At 34.6% G+C, this 18,812-nt stretch overlaps 2 protein-coding genes across 3 annotated transcripts in view; both read right to left on the reverse strand.

Moving 5' to 3' along the window:
- Positions 1–5,512, reverse strand: part of ARHGAP24 (Rho GTPase activating protein 24) — a 101,990-nt gene extending 96,478 nt beyond the window's left edge. The window contains exon 1 of the mRNA XM_031941758.1: positions 5,457–5,512. The gene's annotated coding sequence lies outside the window, so the exon portion shown is untranslated. The remainder of the gene's footprint in view (positions 1–5,456) is intronic.
- HELQ (helicase, POLQ like) overlaps positions 2,694–18,812 on the reverse strand; it is a 49,151-nt gene continuing 33,032 nt past the window's right edge. For both annotated transcript variants that reach the window (XM_031941756.1, XM_012552048.3), the window contains 6 exons: positions 16,065–16,222; positions 13,486–13,584; positions 8,987–9,160; positions 6,876–6,989; positions 5,457–5,591; positions 2,694–3,054 (listed from right to left, as the gene is read on the reverse strand). In XM_031941756.1, the coding sequence (XP_031797616.1) occupies positions 2,935–3,054; positions 5,457–5,591; positions 6,876–6,989; positions 8,987–9,160; positions 13,486–13,584; positions 16,065–16,222 (800 nt within the window). In that variant the 3' untranslated portion in view covers positions 2,694–2,934. The remainder of the gene's footprint in view (positions 3,055–5,456; positions 5,592–6,875; positions 6,990–8,986; positions 9,161–13,485; positions 13,585–16,064; positions 16,223–18,812) is intronic.

Genomic DNA, 18,812 nt, shown 5'->3' on the forward strand with positions numbered 1-18,812 from the left:
CTAATAAAATAAATTCAGCTGATAAATACTTGGTAGATTAATTATTCACAGCTCTTATCCCAACATCATTAACATAACTAATTTAAATTTAATCCTATTCTGCTAAATTCAGTAATATAATCACTAATCCCCATCAAATCACAAAGAACTGAATAAATGCTCATTAAAATAAGGAGATATCAAAACTGTCATCACAGAGGTAGAAGCTATATCAAATGTCAAAGGCTGTAGAACGATCTAGAATGAGAATTGAGAAAAGCCACTAGATTTGGCAATTAAGAGATCACTGGTAATGTTGTAGAAAGCAGTTTTCGTGAAATGATGAATTCAGGAGAAGAGAATGAGAGAAAATGGAGGCATATATTGTAGATAGATAGCTTTTTCAAATTTAATTACAAAAGGCAGATAATATATAGGGTGAAAGTGGAGAGGAAGAATTAAATGAGTCATCTTTGAGAAAAAGGAAACATGTATATGTTTGCAGACAATAGGGAAGATGCCAGTGGATATAGAGATTGAAAGTGATAAGAGTGGATGAAAAAGGGGACAATCTGAGATGGGATAGAATGGGATTGTTTGAGCAGTCTTGGTGAAGAGTAAGTCCACTTCATCTTGTGAGACAGAGATGAAGGAAATAATGGCATAAGGCAAATAAGTGATATGAGATGAGGAAGATGAAAAGAGATCTTTTCGCTGCAAAATATGAGATAAGGTTCTCAGTTGAGAGAAAGTTATTTAAGAAGGATGACAAGGTTTGGAAAAGTTGTTATGGAGAGTGGGATAGTGAATTGATCAGGAATGTTTAGTAGGATTGCCTATTAGCTGCAATTAGGGTTGTGCAACATAATTCTATAATGGACCCAATCAGAAAAATGGTGTAAATTTCCCCACCTTTAATCAGCAGCATGTATTAGGAGTGATTCAAATGCTGAAATAAGTTAAGGCAATAACTCAAGGAAACTTTAGAGTTGAACAAGAGGGTGAAGAGGAAATGTCCTAGAAGAAAATTCATAGGTCAAAGGATTAGAAGTCACAGTGTAAATGAAGAATAGGATTTGATAAAAAAAAAGGAAGAGAGGAAGGGAAAGAGAGAGAGAGAGAGAGAGAGAGAGAGAGCCAAAACATTAGCAATAAATAAGGTAATTTTGGAATTCTTAGAGGTGGTGCATTTTGTGGGTGATGGCAAGATCTTACCTATGGCTGTCTTTGTGTGTGCCTGAGGCAGGGTGGAAATCATGAGAAATGAGCAGGTTGAGGAACTGAGATTGACTGAAATGTAATTTCAACAGAATGGTCCTAACAGAAGTCTGGCTGCATGGATTTGAAAAATGCCGATAATAGGTTTTTTCTGCTTTTCCTATAGGTTTAGCAGTGAAGGAGAAAATATAATACAAATTATATACTATATACTATATACATACAACTATATACATAGTGATAAATGTAACAAATATTGAGTTTTGTTGTGTTCTAGTTATTGCATAGAAGACAAATATGAGTATGATATGGTCCCTGTCCTGAAGGAGCTTACAGTCTAATGGAGATGAAAAAGGCATACAAACAATTTCATTACCAAAAGTGCTCCATTGCATCATTTATTATTCCAGAAGAGATGCCATTCAACTATGTATTAAAGAATGATAGGCAGACAATACTCCAGGAGAGAGGAAAATGGCCTGAGCAAAGGTAAAGAGGTGGAAATACACAGGCTATGACAGTTCATCTAATTTGGCTGAACAGTAGGATATGTATAGAATACTATTGTTTGATAATCTCCCATTATAGAAGATTAGGCTAGGTTAGAATTAGGTAGTTTAGATCAGATTATGGGAAATCCTGAATAAGAAAGGAGTATATCTTTTATTTTGTAAGCAAAATGGGACCATGGAAGCATCTAAGTGGTGGAAGTGATGACCAGATGTCCTGTTTAAGAAGATTATTCTGATGATCTAGCCATTCTGTAGAACAATTTGGAATTATGCTCAAAGGGCTATCAAGTTCTGCATACTTCTTTGAGCCAGCAGGGTCACTACTGGATCTGCATCCTAAAGAGATCATAAAAGAGGAAAAAGGACTCATGCATGCAAAAATGTTTGTAACAACCCTTTTTATAGTGGCAAGGAACTGAAAACTGAATGGATGCCTTTCAATCAGAGAATGGCTGAACAGGTTATAGTATATGATTATAATGGAATATTATTGCTCTATAAGAAATGATGAGCAAGTTGATTTCAGAAAAGCCTGGAGAGACCATAAGAACTGATACTAGGTGAAGTGAGAAGAACCAAGAGGACATTGAATATAGTAACAAGATTATGGATTGATCAACTGTGATGGACTTGACTCTTTTCAACAACAGTGATGGAGCATTTCTATCCCAATAAACTTGGGATAGAAAATGCCATCTGCCTACAGAGAAAGAACTATGGAGCCTGGATGTACACTGAAGCATAGTATTTGTACCTTTAAATTTTTTTTGGTTTTGTTTGTTTTTTTCTTTCTCATATTTTTTCCCTTTTGGTCTGATTTTTGTTGCACAACATGACAAATATGGAAATATATTTAACAGAATTGTACATATTTAACATATCAGATTGCTTGCTGTCTTGGGGAGGAGGAAGGTTAAGGAAGGAGGAATAAAAATTTGGAACACAAAGTCTTACAAAGATGAATTTTGAAAACTATATTTACATATATTTAGAAAAATATACTACTGAAAATGGAAAAGAAAGATTATTCTGGAGTATTGTGCTGGATGGACAGGAAGGAGCAGAAACTAGTGGTAGGAAGGTGAGTTAAGTGGCTATTACAATACTATACATGAGAGGTATACTCAAATGACAACCACATTTGAATAAGCAATAAAAATATATTATCTATGAACAAAGAATTTTTAATAACACATTTATTTTTTAAAAAACTAACGGGAAAATGTTATTGGGTGAGTTCATGGTTCTTAGAAGATGGGGTTGTAGTCCCAGGAATATCAGAGGGTGGCCTCAGTAGGTCTTCCACTTCTTCCTGTAGAGCTTCTGCTTTTTCATTTAATAGCATCTAGAACAGAAAATTCAAATGTGGAAAATAAAAAATGCTCATCTTTTTTGACATACTAATGTCAGCATTTTAAATACAATCTTTTAGAAAGACTTTAATTCTCTGAAAGATGGTGAAAATAGTAATTCAGGCATTAAAATGAGTTTCAAGATTAAGAAAATGTCAATTAAAAAGAAATGGATACAGTAAATTAAGTTGAAGTATTCATCTGTAGTCATTTAGCTAATCATCCTATTACTTTATTGAAAGTACATAAAATTTTAATAGGTGAAAAAATTTTTGTTGAAGAATTTTCTATTTAAAAATAATTTTATCCATCACATCTAATCTAAGATTTTATAGATTTCAACTAACATTTGAAGGTTGGACCACAACAAAAGAAAAGCAAACCTGGCACAGTCAGAAAAAGAGTCATAAATTTAGAGTTGAATCAGATCTTAAACATCCACCAGTGCAATGCTTTAATTTTACCAATAAGGAAATGGCTCTGGAAAGGAGCAGTTACTTGCTGAAAATCACACAGTGATTTGCAAAAATATTAATATCTAGACTTTATAATCAAAATCCACCATTCATCTCATAACACAGGCCTTTTCTTTCCAAAAGCAAAATTCAAAAGATTTTAGAAAAAGAGGCATGAACTGACAGCCAAAGATTCTAAAAGGGCTCATGAAGATGGCTCCAAAATAAATTCATAATAAATTATATAATCAATTATAAATGGTTCAAATGAGGAGAAAAAAAGAGGAATGCATCAAAAGAACCTATGCAGCTACTTAGAGGATTTAGATGAACTTAAACTGCTGAAAGAAGAAAGAACACTTAAAACCAAACGCCAAGAATAGAGTGTCACAATCCTACAGAAATGGTTTGAGAAAAAAACAAATCCAAGAATGAGCTGAACTTGTGAAATTTGATAAGTACAACAAATTTCAAGCTATGTTTGCACTTCAGACCTAGAAAGGGAGAAGGCATAAATGGCTTAGGGAAGACAATGAAATGTTGAAAGGAACCATAAAAAAAGAGCACAATTACTCAATTTTTCTTTACTTCTTTCTTCTCCTTCAAGGGTATTTATCTATAAGATGGAAAGGGTAGAACAACCATGTTTAAGAGAAAATTATATCTCAGGAAATAAAATCTCAAGTGAAACCATAGTTCTGGGGAACTCTCTACCCTTTTGTGACTTTTCTGATGATAAGATGAGATGAAAAACAGTTAAGGTTAATGGGATCATAACTGGATGATAACTTTAATGATGACTAAATCACACCCAAATTAAAATTAAAAAAATAAATTAAAATAAAAATCACCTCCCCCAAAATTGTATCTAAACTAAATTAAAATAATTGTGACCAAACTGAATTAAAATAAATTGAAATAATTAAAATTAAATTAGAAGAAAGTCTCTAGTGAGACAATACAGGGCTCTTTACTTATTTAACATTTTTATCACCGACTTGGACAAAAAAAGAGATGGCACTTTCACTATAATTGCAGATGATACAAAGGATAGGTGAACTAGTGATATAATCCACATACATTACAACAATGGGATTAAATAGATAAAATGAAATTTAGCAGGAGTAAATATAAAGTCCTATATTTAGGCTCAAAATTCAATTATATAAGTAATATAGAAAACTGTCATATAGATTTGTCATATAGAAAACTGCAGATTTTAGTTGGCAGAAGCTCAAGTGATCAGAAATGTCACAGCATTACTGTGAAATCAAACAATTCTCTCCTACCCCCATTATAATCACAGATTGGATTAGTCATAAAGTAAATATAATGAGGTGGATAATAGCCCATTATACTCTCCCCTGGTGGACTCTGTTAATATCTGAACTCCAACCTCAACAACAGGAGCAAAGATAAAATGGAATGCCTCTAGAAATGGGCAAATAGGATAGTAAAATGACTTGAAACCATGTCTTATAAAGAACAGTCAAAGCAACTGGCAATGCAGTCTAAAAGAGAAAACATTTAGCAGCTGTATTCAAATATTTGAACAGTTTAACCTTGAGAAGAGTTATACTATTTTGGAGAGTTGCATCAGGTAGAAGTAGGTAAGGTGTACAAAAATAAAATGGGCTCTCCTATAAGGATGTAAGCTACCTGTATTCAAACAGAGGAAAATCAAAGACACATCTACACTAAGCAGAAAGTTGACATGGGTGATTTTTTATGGTATCTTCGAATTTTAAGACTGTCATTCTCTGAAAAAAAAATTTTTTTTAAATAAGTAGCTCACTCCCTCTTCAGCAAGTGTTTTATAAGAACTACATGGCTATCTGATGAGACATAAATATTAATACAAAATTTCAAACACCGATGACTAAAATATGAACTAACAATTTAAGTTATATTTTAGGAGAACAATACTGAATTTTGCTCACCTTTGCTGATGAAACAATTTGTTTGGCCTGACGTCGAGATAAATGATTAATAGTTCTTATCAGCACTTCAGGATCTGCATTAGCTAAATGTGTGACAGTTTTATAGCCCGCATCATATAATTGTTTTGCTCTGGACTGCAAAAAAATTATAAAATCAATAAAATCATAATTTAAATTTAGTGAAAAGTCAAATATGTTAGCACAGGACAATTTTTCAGCCAAGAAATTAGAATTAAACTAAGACAGTAAATACAAAAAGACAAGTTCCAAGTATTTGGAGACTCTTATTTTAAAGTGAATTTGGAATGTTTGATTTCAATTGGCTTTATATTCAGTTGATGAAAACTGATTTAGATCTGAAATGATAAACACATTAAAGTACTCAGATGAGAGGACTATTTATATGACTCCAAACACAACTTTGCAATCCATTCTTTCTAGAAATGCAGTCACTGGGTTCTTTGTTAGTCCCTAAACTTGGTGAGATCAAACTCTAATATATATAATTCAGTATCTAAATAATAGATAGTGCCTTCTACTTAAATAACATAGTTAGCAAAACAAGAGTTTTTTTTTTTTTTTTAAATTTAAAAAGATGTAAACATTTCTCAAGGTCATCAGGGAAACAGGAAAAGAACCTATACGTTCCAAAATATTTAAAACAGCTCTCTTTGTGGTGACAAAGAACTGGAAATTGAGGGGCTGCTCATCAACAGAGGAATGGCTGAACAAATTGTGGTATATGATTGTGATGAAATACTACTGTGCTGTAAGAAATGATGAGCAAATTCATTTTAGAAAAATATGGAAAGACTTGCATGAAATAATGAAAAGGGAAATGAGTAGAACCAAGAAAATGTTGTACACAATAATAACAATATGGTTTGAAGAATGTTATTCTTAAATGACTAATAACTCAAACTAAATGTAAATGTAAATGGCTAATAACTCAAACAACTATAAAGGATCTATGAAGGAAGAGTCTATCTTTTATAGAAATGATAAATAGAAATTTGCATAGTATCATTTTACATGTATGTGTACATGTACATACACACATATTTGTGTCAAATTGTTGTTTTCTCAAGTAAAGAGAAGAGAGAGAGAGGGAGGGAAACAGTTCAAAGCTTTAAAAAGGAAAAAGAGGATATTTATCTATTTAAGGGATCACTGCTCCTATTCTCCTAAATATAGTTTCTCACCATACCTACCCTCAGACTAATATAATCTGGCTGCTGGGAGGCTTTGTATGAAGCAATTAAATTTACTTGAATCTCCTGCCTCGCCTCACCTCCCAGCCAAAAAGAAGAGACCAAAGTTACTTGTCCTGTGATAAGACTTGACCAAACACCAAACACTGATTTATGTATTGTGGCTTTCATGAGATGGCCTGGACTGGGAAACTAAGTTGCTACTGACCTCTAATACTCCAGTTATTTCCATGAGAGGGACCAGGTCTGCCTTCACACAATAAGACAGTTTCTTGGTGAGTTCTGTCAAGAGGGCTCTATAAACCCAAAACTCCTCTAGCTCCTGCAAAAAAATGAAATTAAGAAAACTTTCAGTAATGAAAATGTTAGGTTAATATCAAATGTCAGGGTGTATGGTTTAGGTTGTCTCTGGAATGATCATTAATACGGGGATGACGGCATATCTCACTATTATTTACAAATGTATGCTCCAAACCAAAATATTTCTGCGAATCTGGGGATCTTGAGGGAGGGTTGGGTTTGGTGAAATGGAAGGAGATATAAATAAAATAAAAATGCTTAATTATGGAGTTTGAATACATAAGGAAGCATACTATTTTGTTGTTTTACCTTTCTCATAATTTTTCTCTTTTGTTCTGATTCTTCTTTCACAACATAACTAATGTGGAAATATGTTTAATATGATTATATTCGTATAACCCATATCCAGACTGATTGCTGCTTTGCGGAGGAATGAAGGAGTAGTAAAAATCAAAATCTTATAAAAGTAAATGTCAAAAACTAATAAATTTTTAAAAATAAAAGTTGTGCTTAAATTATATAGAAATATATGAAATTTAAAAAACTTTGCTCTCCATATTTTGATACTTTGGAGATCTATGATCTCTAAGTTAATATCATAAAATGATCTGGATGTTCCACGATGGCACAGCAGATAAGTCTGTCAATTCAAATCTGGCCTGTCATTTACTGCATAATTCTGGGCAAGTTAATCACCACCTACTAATGTTATTCTACAGAAAAACCACCCCAAGTGCCAAAGGTCTTTTTCTATGCCTCTTAACATTCTGTGGGAACCTTTGCAATATGTGGATTATTCAGCACCTATTCCCTACTTTCCCTATAAGTAGTTTTTTTTTTTTTTTTTTAAAAACAAGATAGAGGCTTTCTCTCTCTCTTTCTTTGCCCCCTGTCTCTGTCTCTCTCCCCCTTTCCCTCCTCCACTCTCCAACTCCTCCCAAAAGATGGACTTCTGCACAAGGCTGCTAGGAGACACACAGCCTTGGAGAAACACCTTCTCTTGATCAGCTCTGAGTCCAGCTCACGGTTCTCCTGTTACACCAGCCATAGATCCAAGTGCTGGTGACATAGGAACTCACTGGGTGACCCATCCAACCACACTATACTCTGTATGACACATGTTCTTTCTGTGTCTGGGTTGAAATTCCAAGCTGTAATCTATCCACATGAAGTCTATCATGTCCCCCAGAGTTTATATGCAATTCGTATCCACTTGGGTGTACCAGGAAGGACTTCTGGGACAACCTCCCTTCTGAGACCTTGTAATGTGTGCCTCAGTGAAGACATACAATGTAATCTGCAAATAGGAATCTCTAAAAAACCCCTCATTTTATAAGTCTTAAATCCCCTCTTGGTTTCAGGTTTTTCATCTATACAATAAAGAGCTGGTCTGGATGATATATAAGGTCTCTTCTATTTCTAAATCTACATTCCTAAGCTGTACATAAAGCTTATTATTTTTCCAATAAATATCCTTGATATTTTAATATCCCTGCCTGTGGCACTATAATCTTGAACTAAAATTTCTAATTATTTGATTTTTTGATTTCAACTTTCTCAACTTCCTTTATCCAATCATTTACTGTCATATTTCCATCTAAGCAATGTTGATTATCCCCTTTTGCTCTCATTTATTCTGAATGCCAATACCTTAGAAAAAGCTTTCATTATCACCTGTCTAGACTATTCAAATAGCATTTTAAATAAGGCTTCCTCTTTCTGTGCTGCTTCCTTTTTTCTCTTCCCCAATCATGTAAAACAAGGTAGCATTACATATTATTTATTAAACATATAATTATCTCAAGAACTAGTAGAGCATAACAAAGCTACACCTGGTGTCAAGTCCCAGCTTTAACATCTATTAATTGTGTGATCCTGGAAAAGTCTTAGCACTCCAGACAATTCTCTAATCCTGTAAGGTAAATAACAGTTTTCAATGTGCACTGGTAGAGGTATGTCCACACTGGAAGTTCTATATCCAATAAAATCACAGGGCCAGAATATAATAGTAATAATCACCTCACAGAAATGTAGTACACAAGAGCAGAATGAGGCAGCTCCATTTAAAAGATTTTGTACATATCCTCGAGACATATTAAATTTTTCTGATACTCTCCAGACATTGGTCTCTTTGAGCAATGTAAAAAGAACAAGGGAGAGGTAGAGCCTGTTGACAATGTTTCTATCCACATCCTGGAAAGACATTTAAAAAGAGAGTACGCCATTTATTGAATTAGTAAGAACCTATTACATGAATTAGATCAATGTAGTTACATTCAAGGTTGTAAAGGGAAATGAGTTGTTTAAGATAAATTATAAAAGATTATAATATAGCATATTCCCTATCCTTTCAGTTGACCAAACTTGGTGATGATCAGTAGATTTTTCTTCTTTTTTTATCCTTCCACTTTGTCTTCTGTTTCTAATAGATCTGAACAGCTTTCTGTGACAACTTTTTTTTTTCCTATTTTTACAATTCTGAAGTACCATTTCACACCTGTTAGATTGGTTAATATGACAAAAAAGGGGAAAATGACAGATGTTGGAGGAGATGTGAGAAAACTGATTCACTAATGAACTGCTGGTGGAACTGTGAACTGATCCAACCATTCTGCAGAGCATTTTAGACATGCCCAAAGGGCTATCAAACTGTGCACACCCTTTAATCCATTGAAACCACTGATAAGTCTATTAAAGACACACACACACACACACACACACACACACACACACATATAAAGGAAAAATAACCAATTTATATAAAAATATTTATAGTATCTCTTTTTGTGGTAGTTAAGAATTGGAAATTAAAGGGATGCCCATCAGTTGGGGAATGGCTAAACAGGCTGTGAAATATGATTGTAACAGAATATTACTGTACTATAAGAAATGACAAGCAGGATGATTTCAAAAAACCTCAAGACTTACATGAACTGATGCAAAATGAAATGAACAGAATGTTACAGACAGTAACAACATTACTGTACAATGAAGAACTTAGCAATACAATGATCCAAGACAAATCTAAAGGACTAAAAATGAAACATACTATTTGTGTTGAGAGAAAGAACTGTTGTCATTTGAATACAGACTGAAAAATGCTATTTTTCACTTTATTTTATTTTATTAGAGTCTTCTTTCACAAAATGACTAATATGGAAATATTTTACATGATTGCACATGTATAACCTATATCTGATTGCTTCCTGTCTCAGAGGAAGAAAGGAAAGAAAGAAAAGAGGAATGGAATCTGAAACTCAAAATTTAAAAAAAAAGTTTAAGAATTGTTTTAACATGTAATTGGAAGGGAAATTGTGTGTGTGTGTGTGTGTGTGTGTGTGTGTGTGTGTGTGTAAAAATAAAATAAAATATAGTTTTCAAGTCTTTCATTTGGAAATATTTTTCAGGGAACCTAATAAGACTTTTTTTCTTTAATTAAGTTCCTTCCTTCCTTCCTTTCTTCTTCTTTCTCAAATAAGGCAATTGGGGTTAAGTGACTTGGCCAGGGTCACACAGCTAGGAAGTGTTAAATATATGAGACTAGATTTGAATGCAGGTCCTCCTGACTTCAGGGCTGGTGCTCTATCCACTATACCCCCTAGCTGCCCCAAACTTTTTATTTTCAAAACATATGCCTAGATAATTTGATAACATTGACCCTTGCATAGCCTCATATTTCAGATTTTCCCCTCCTTCCCCTCACCCTCTTCCCTAGATGGTAAGCAATTCAATATATGTTAAACATGTTAAAATATATGTTAAATCCAATATGAATAAACATATTTATACGATTTTCTTGCCAGCACAAGAGAAATCAGATCAAAAAAGAAAGTAAATGAATAAGAAAACAAAATGCAAGCGAACAACAACAAAAACAGCGAGAACGTTATGTTGTGATCCACATTCAGTTCCCACAGTCCTCTGTGTGTAGATGGCTCTCTTCATCACAAGATCATTGGAGCTGGCATCAATCATCTCATTGTTGGAAAGAACCACGCCCATTAGAATTGACCATCGTATAATACTGATGTTTCTGTGTACAATGATCTCCTGGTTCTGCTCACTTCACTTAGCAACAGTTCATATAAGTCTCTCCAGGAATTTTAAAAATCATCCTGCTGATCATTTCTTATAGAACAATAATATTCCATAAGATTCATATACTATAATTTATTCAGCCATTCTCCAATTGATGGGCATCCACTCAGTTTCCAGTCATTATAAAAAGAGCTGCCACAAACATTTTTTGCACATTAGGGTCCTTTTCCCTCTTTAAGGGGATCTTTTAAGATGTCTTTGGTATATAATCCCAGTAGAAACACTACTGAGTCAAAGGATATGCATAGTTTGAAAGCTTTTTAAGAATAGTTCCAAATTGCTCTCCAGAATGGCTATATCTGTTCCCAATTCCACCAACAATGTATCAGTGTCCCAGTTTTCCCAACTCCCCTCCAATATTTGCCCTTGTCTTTTCCTGTCATCTTAGTCAATCTGAGAGGTGTGTAGTGGTATCTCAGAGTTGTCTTAATTTACATTTCTGTGATCAATGATTTAGAGCACCTTCTCATATGATTAGAAATAGTTTTAATTTCTTCATCTGAAAATAGTCTGTTCATTTCTTTGACCATTCATCAATTGGAGAATAAGCCCTTTCTTCCTTATATGACATCTATTCAAGAAATCACACATAGTAACCACTTAATAAATGTTTGTTGACTGATGGTCCATCCCTTGTAGTTCTTACCCTAGTAAGATGCTGAAAATTAAAATAGTTTCAAGCTTCTTGCACACTCCCAGTTGTGTTATCTTCTACTGTTCTTCCCAGTGCTTCATGGAGTATGGAACTGAAGTTTGTCTCTTTATATAATGATCTCTGGGGAATGGTTCCGAATGAGTTTCTGTTCTGACAGGTTAGAGATAGGACCTGGAATATGAAATGCCTTGTAGCCCATTGCTGGGAGCACTGGCTAGTTGGATTCAGGGCCATTTGTCACCAGTTTTCTGCCTTCTCTGGTGAGATTCCAGCTTGATTCCTTTGCTTTCTGTCTTCTTGTACACTTCCAGACTTAATGGAAAAAATTACTCCTGATTCTTTTTTTTTTTTAAATAGTTGTTCTTTTGGGTCCTTTTTCAAATATTTGCTGGGATTTATGAGGGAGAACTGGGATATTCAACATTTCATTTCATAAAAGCTTAAAATGTTCCAAATGCATATATAACTCAGATTCAAAGGTCACATTATAAATAAATAAGATGCAAAAAGCCTTGTTTGGTCATGTATTTTTCCCCTATCTATAGTTGTGAAAGGTCTTTCTTACCATGAAAAGATCACTGAATATAATTTTGATTTTATAAAATTGAAAAATTGTACTAAAAAATCCCAATGCAGTTGAAATCTGAAGAAAAACAGATAGCTGGGAAAGAAATCTTTACAGCAAGTATTCCTGAAAAAGAACTCATATCTTAGGTATATAAAGAGCAAACAAACTTTTAAGAACAAAAACCATCCCTCAATAGATAAAGAACAGGAATAGGCAATAATCTGAGCTATTCACAGCCATATAAGTGCTCCACATTAAAAATAATGAGATATATAAATTAAAGCAACAATCCAGTTCTATCTTATATTTATTAAATTGGTAAAGATGACAACAAAGGAAAATGAAAAATGTTGGAGAGGTAATGGAAAACAAGCATATTCCTACATTATTGGCAGAACTGTGAATTAGTACAGTCTTCCTAGAAAGCAATTTGGAACTATGTCTTAAAACCTATTAAATTACACATATTGTTTGACTTGTTTACACTTTAATCTAGGTGTATATCAAAAAGAGAAGAAAAAAAGTCTTTTCCCAAAATATGGACAAAAATATTTATATAAGGCTCTTCTTAGAAGCTAAGGGGATATCCACCAACTGGGGAATGCCTGAGCAAATTATGGATTATGTGCTGTAAGAGACAATGAAAGAGATGCTTTTAAAGAAGCCAGAGAAGAGTTATATTAAAGGATACCAAGTCAAGTGATCAGAACCAGGAGAACTAGTTATATAATCGGAATAACAATATAGAGAAAAGAAAGATGTGAAAGACTTGGATATTCTGACCAATGTATATAAGTGTCTGTGATTCTAGAGTCCTGAAGATAAAGTCTGCATTATTTCCTGGAAAAAAGTTAAAATGCAGAATAAGTTTTTTTTTTTTTTTTTCTGGAAAAGGCCAACACGGGAATTTGTTTTCTTAAAGAAGTTTGCTTTGCTTTTCTTTTTCCCAATGAGAAGCCTCATGATAGCAAGTAGCACCCACTTCACCCCCAATGAGAAAAGAGCAGAAGGATGATCAGAAAACATTAATAGGACAGCTCTGAAAGATATGTTAATGCTATTACACACTTCAAAAGAAAAGCAAGTTCCATAAGAAATTCACAACTTCACATATAAGCCTTTCCTTTCTTTCTATAGTATATGTGTGAATGTTCACTTTATTTTGTCAAATTCAGAATTTTAAAAAAATCAGCTTACCTTTTTAATAGCTTGACCTGAGGCTTTCTTTGTAATAAAGCTTTCACTTACTCCAACAATTGCTGCAACCTTTTGTTCTCCTGAATTGAGGTGGTCAAACTATATTTTAAGGGGAATAAATGGGAAAAAAATCACAGTGAAGTTTTTTTTTCCCAAAATAAATTCTTTATTATTATCTCTCATTACATCTACCATGTTAAAGAATTGCAAGTATTATTTAAGAGTATAACTATATTTTATATTTATGTATTCTTAGAACGAAACTCTTTTGGGATTATTAATGACAAAATAACATTACTAATCTTGCATCTTCAATTGAGTTTTGTTCTATAGAAATCTTAAACTTAATATGTCCAAGGCTAAAGTCATCATATTGCCAAAGCATTCCCCTCTTTCCCATTTCCCTATTATTATAAAGTTGGGGGATGTCTGTTCCAACCATATGAACGCTTCCCATGGCAGTGGCCACAAAGGCAGTGGAAGCAGGCACTCCGAGCTGGGTCATCCCGATTTTTGTCCTGCCAGAGGCCTTTGATGACTCCGGAAGAGACAGAGAGACTGATGACTTTGCCCAGCTCTGCCTCAGAGAGATCCAATGCACGAGCAAGTCAAGACGTCACCCAGGACGTCATTGGTGCTCTTTGAAAACCAAGGCCAAATTACATGACTTTTATTCCTCCTCTGACAGGGAGACTTGATGGCACAAGCCTCCCTCACCTAAAATCTGCACTACTTTAAGAGCCCACTGTTAGAACTACCCGCCTCAAATTTCTTCCCATTCCAGGCCCTCCTCCATTAAACCATCAAAATGATCTTCCTAAAACTTTTCAGGATCAAGTATAAGATCCTCAGTTTGGGCTTTTAAAGTCCTTCACAGCCTAGCCCCCACCAAAGCTGACCTCCTTGTAATTCCTTACCCAACTCTTCCTCTCTAGACTGTGCACTTTCACCAAGGGATAGAAGAGGGGGATTGACCCCATTTCTAGAATTCTCTCCTTTATTTCTGCCTTTGGCATTTCTTCAAGTCTCAGCTCAAATCATATCTTCTGCATGAAAACTTTGATAAGAGGGGCTTAAAGCCTTTGTCTTGCACACTGCCCTAGGGAAAATTTGCTCAGCGATAAGCAATAATGGAAACTTTGGCCAGTAACAAAGTGTATTTTTTGGGACTGGGGCAAATGTGATTGACCTTATTTACTGAGATCCTGGAAACATGTAGCATGATCCAAGCCCCCTGCACTTGATTGGGTGGGCAACCACATCCCGTTTTTCTGTTCCTTGTGGTTAACTACCCACATAAACAACTAGCCCATAAATCTGTATAAATATGAAACCTTTTTATAGCTTCTTGCTGACCCCTTAAAAATGAAGCCTGTTTCTGTTTGCAATAAAATCTGCCCTGAGAACCAACTTGCTCCCTGAATTTTTTTTTTTTCTTGAGTGACCAATCCTCATTACCTTTCCTGGTACTTCCTAGTGCCTTCCTTCTGAAATTATCTCCAGTTTATCCTGTCTATAATTTGTCTGTACACAGTTGACAAGTATGTTGCCTCCTCTCATTAGATTCTGAATTCCTTGAGGACAATGATTATTTTTCCCTTATTTGTATTCCTGATAGTTAATATGGGATCTGGCACAGAGTTGGTGCTTAATAAATACATGCTGATGACCTGAACTGACTACAGATATTGTTTATGTCATTAGTGAGGTCAGGAGATTGTGGAAAGCAAAAGTAAGCCATGAATGAGCATGTATATTTTAGTGCTTCTTTTAAAAATAACAAAAACTATGCTGATAATCTGCCAAAGTACCATAGTATAATAAAATTGACTTTCTGAGTTTAGAGTTATGATCAGGAGACTTTATCTACTACACATTCAATTTTTTAAAATCGTAATTTGTATATAGTCACTACAATTGCCATAGTATATTAAATCACTATATTCTGTCATACAGCAAGTTACAATTTTTGGCTCTCTTAATATTACTTGTATTTAATCAATATTCAAGAAATAAATAACATTTCCTGAAGTCACTTTATCATTGAGTTAGATTGGTTCAAAATGAGCTAATTTAGCATCATGGCAAAGCTGAGATAATTCAGTTCCAAGGAAATAAATGTTTTTCTTAATAGTGTAAAGGATACACATTTCAGTATATAGATTTCTAAACTCAGATACAGCTCAAGGATATAGGTTCATGTCAAATACAATTAAAACAGCTCTCCTACCCTCCCAAGATTTCTAGGAATAGTAGTATCTTCAGGTGCCCACAAAAGAAAGGATTACATCTAGTCTGGGAAGAGTCTTATTCTCCTAGCTGGATGAGGTACCAGATCATCAGTGCAACTTTGCCCTGGGTCATATTTCCAAGCCTTGTTTTACTCCCTGGGAATGGGTTAATTATTTTCTTTATATGCAAATAAAATATACTGAGGATATTATTTCTTTAGAATACAGAAGATGAGTTAAAAATGACATTCAATACTTTAAACAGGAACCTTTATATACTTTAAGAAGAACAGATTTTTATTTTTGAAGTAGCTTAAATAATGGAATTCCTTTTAAAATCATTCTTACTTGTCTGAGATATATCATCCAATCTGGCCGACATTGAGAAACCATATCATATGGAGTTGTTAGATAGATTAGATGAAGATAGCTTTCAAGTACAAGTCCTTCAAGGCCTTTCTTTAAGTCTTTGTAAAGAGTGCCACAATAAGCCAAGTCTAAAGTACCTAAAAAAAAAAAAAAGTATTACAAATGCTTTTAGAAAAAATGTTATAAATTTTAAGTTTTATGCATGTTTAAGGTATAAACATCATTTCACTTAAGTATTAAGTCTACTTAAGCAAGCTAAAATTTTGAATGTTTTATAGAAGCTGATGAGTGGTTTTTTTTTCCCCCCTTTCAAATGCCAAGTTTAAAAACCAGTGACTTTGGGGGAGCTAGGTGGCACAGTGGATAGAGAACCAGGCCTGAAGTTAGGAGGACCTGAGTTCAAATTTGACTGGTGAACCCCTTTGATAACTGAGTGCTAGGAAATGCCCTAAGACGTATCATAGTACCTAATTCTGGAATTCTACAGAACATGACTTTAAAGTGAATGTTTTAAAATAAATCTGAGATCTGGCCCTCTTTCAGCATTCACCTGCTAAACTTGAATGTCCTATAGGCATTTCAAAAACATGTCCAAAACAGAATTTATTTTCCCTCTAAAAACCACCCCTTAAAGTCAACCAGAACAGACTCTGAGTCATTCTAAAATCTTTGCTTTTCAATCTTATAACCAGTCAATTACCAAGTCCTACTCATTCTCTCTCTACAACATCTCATATTCTTTCCTGAAGCAAGGGGGCACAATGGCTAGAGTACTAGGCCTGCAATAAAAAAGAACAAAGTCTAAATTCCATTCCAAGTTCACCAGCTGTATGACTCTGGATAAAACAAGTAATTTCTGTTTGCCTCAGTGTTCTTATTTGTAAAATGGGATAATAATACCACTGCTTCCCAGAGTTGTTAGGAGGATCTAATGAGGATCTAATTATTATTATTATTATTATTATTATTATTATTATTATTATATTTCTCCACTTGCATAGCCAACTACCAACCCAGTATCGGTTCTCTTCATTTCTCACTTGGACAATTACAGTAGCCTCCTAATTTTTGTCCCTGTATTTAAGTTTCTTCCTTCTCTAATTTACTTTCCTCACGACCACCAAACTGATATTAAGACTGTGTCTGGGTCTCCCTTGCTCAAGAAGCTTCAGTGGCTCCCCATTCCCTCTAAAGACAAAATATAACACCACATATAACACACCTTTAAAGCACCTCACAATGTGAATCCAACTTATCTTTCCAAAGGTAATATTATCCTTCTTAGTTCCCATATACTCTTACATTCCAGACAAATTTCCTTAGTTGCAATTTCAATTTCCCACTCCCAGTGTCTTTGCATGGGGTGTACTTTATTTTCATAGAGCAGAATGTAAGTTGAGTGAAGGCAAGGAATAGCACCTCTTAGGCTCTTTAATAAATAAATGCCTGCCATAGTAGTCAGGTGGCTCAGAGGACAGAGCACTGGGCCTGGAGTCAGGCCTCAAATCCAGCCTCAAACATTCCCTAGCTATGTGATCCAGTTTGCCTTAATTCACTGAAGAAAGAAAAGGCAAACCATTCTAATCCCAAATGTTGGACTCGACTAAACAACAACAAAAACCACTTGCTAAATTAAAACCCATATATTCATTCTATTGCCAAAGTCTGCTTGACTTTTGAGACATCTCTCAAAGATACTTTATTCTCTCCCCAGCACTCGGACATATAACCCAGATACAAACCCTCAAAACTTCATTCTTGTCATAGTCTGCTGATGGGGTCTGCCTGTCTCAATTCTCTCCCCCCTTCAGCCCATTTTCCATTTAGCCACCAAAATGATGATCTCTGGGTCTTTTCAGTTTTTTTGTTCATGAGGCAATTGGAGTAAAGTGAATTGCTCAGAGTCACATAGGTAGTAAGTATTAAGTGTGTCTGAGACTAGATTTGAACTCAAGTCTTCCTGACTTCAGGACTAGTGCTCTGTCCACTGTGGCACCTAGCTGCTCCCAAACTGATTTTCCTAAAGTGGTTTCCTGTTGTCTCCAGAATCAAACAAAAACATCCTCTGGTGGCTACTGAAAGTTCACAATATAAATCCCTTCTACCTTTCCAGTTTTCTCACACCTTACTTTTTGCCACATATTATTTCATCAATGACCCTGACCTCCTGGATGGTCCATCTCTCAGCTCTCAACTCCAGTCATTTTCAGATGCTCTCCCTTCTTGATCTCTGCCTCCTAGCTTCCCTGACTGTCTTTAAGTCCCAAATAAAATCTATCTTGGAAGCCTTTCCCAATCCCTCAATTCTAATGCCTTCCTTCCGTTAATTATTTCCTATTTATCCTGTATATAGCCTGTTTGTACATATTTATTTCTCTTAAACATGTGATCCTTGAAAGCAGGAACTGTCTTTTCCCTTTTCTAGTAACCCAGGTTCTTAAAATAGCATCCGTCTCATACTAAGTGCTTTATAAATGTTTAATAATTGACTAGTTGTCCGAAGTACTTATTACTATGTAAGGTTCAAACTTTCTAAATCTCTTTTAACAGTCCCCTTTCACTTTTTAGGAAACTTCCATCATGGCACCTTTTGTGAAAACCCTTAGGTTTTTGTGCCTCTACCAGGAAAGGTTTCTAAGAGTATCCAAGATTGAGTCTTCTGTGTGTATGAAGTAGAATTGCATTAAAACTTTCACAGTATTTACTAGCACAACATAAATAAAATTT

Source organism: Sarcophilus harrisii, chromosome 6 (genome assembly GCF_902635505.1).
Source record: "Sarcophilus harrisii chromosome 6, mSarHar1.11, whole genome shotgun sequence".
Lineage (NCBI taxonomy): Eukaryota > Metazoa > Chordata > Mammalia > Dasyuromorphia > Dasyuridae > Sarcophilus > Sarcophilus harrisii.